Source organism: Echinops telfairi, unplaced genomic scaffold (assembly GCF_000313985.2).
Source record: "Echinops telfairi isolate 266 unplaced genomic scaffold, ASM31398v2 ScPeMD7_7409;HRSCAF=8447, whole genome shotgun sequence".
In the NCBI taxonomy this organism is placed as follows: domain Eukaryota; kingdom Metazoa; phylum Chordata; class Mammalia; order Afrosoricida; family Tenrecidae; genus Echinops; species Echinops telfairi.
Genome location: NW_022111309.1, coordinates 2,179,733 through 2,180,923, shown reverse-complemented (window position 1 = coordinate 2,180,923; position 1,191 = coordinate 2,179,733). Strand labels below are relative to the sequence as shown.

Sequence of the window (1,191 nt, the reverse complement as noted above, 5' to 3'; positions counted from 1 at the left end):
GGGGGGGGGGCAGCCCACCAAGCTCCTTTCCCAGGAACTACACTCAGCATCTCACTATCAAGCCACCCCGATTTTGAACTGTCGGGAAACATTATATGTTAGTGTTATTTTAAGTTTTACGTCATTTGGTATGATTTGGTAGGTTTGAGAGGGTCTGGGAATGCTCAAAAATGTCCCCACAAAAATTAATGAAACCTGTTTCTTGGGTTTTCACCACTTTAGGTTACAATGTATTTCGTGAAGAAATGCTCTACTTGCAGATAACAAAGAAAACCTATATATTCAGCTTACTGTGCTGGGGCGGTCTGCATGATGCTGAGAGGTCTGCCCCCAGTATCTCGAACACCACCAAGATCATTGTGGGGGACTCCTGGTTCAGACAGACTAGAAAGAAAGATCTGGCCATCTATTGCTAACAATAGCCTTATGGACCACAACAGAGCAATGCCCATTCTACTTTCTTTGGACAGGTCATCAGGAGGGACCAATCTCGAGAGGAGGCCATCATTTTGGTGAAGTAGAGGGCCAATGAGGGTGAGGGAGATGCTGGGAGCGAGACAGGGATTAGCTCAGCAGGCAAAGTGATGGGCTCAAGCATGCTGGCGATCCTCAGGGTGATGCGGGCTCTGCTAACATTGCATTCTGACCTCAGTGGGTCACCGTGAGCTGGCAGGTAGCTACTGATCTATGCTCTTCCTGTCTACCCAGTCCTAAAAGGGTCCTTGGCACATACACCTGTAGACCAGTGGATTTCACCACAGTTGTCTGTCCCCTTCACACCAAATCTCATTCATGATCTGTCAGCGCTAGCCAACTTCAGCAACAGCCTTCCCAAGACCCAATCTCCACCCATGGCCTCAAAGCCAAAATTATCTTTATAACGTATACACAGAACAAATCAGACCTTTTTCCTGGAGTGGTGCGGTATGGGCTGTGGTGCAGAGTGCTCCCATTGGCTCTCTAGGGCACCCCAGATAAAGCCATCTGGTTTCCAGGCTACGAGGCGTTTGGGGGGAGCTTGTTCCTGCTTCCTCTCCTCTCCCACCGCTGCTTCTCCCTCCGGAGCACACGAGGCACTTACATCTGACACACCCACAACTTTTCTCCCCACCTTCTTCCAGGAGGGCCTCTCCTCTGCAAGGCCACCTCATTGGCATCATCCTCAACCCAGTCTCAGCACAGATGCCCCTG

At 50.1% G+C, this 1,191-nt stretch overlaps 1 protein-coding gene across 1 annotated transcript in view; it reads right to left on the bottom strand.

The window, feature by feature from the left end:
• IGF1R (insulin like growth factor 1 receptor) overlaps window positions 1-358 on the bottom strand; it is a 257,169-nt gene extending 256,811 nt beyond the window's left edge. Inside the window, exon 1 of the mRNA XM_045296469.1 lies at window positions 292-358. Coding sequence (XP_045152404.1) covers window positions 292-358 — 67 coding nt within the window. The remainder of the gene's footprint in view (window positions 1-291) is intronic.
• Between the last annotated feature and the right edge of the window lie 833 nt (window positions 359-1,191).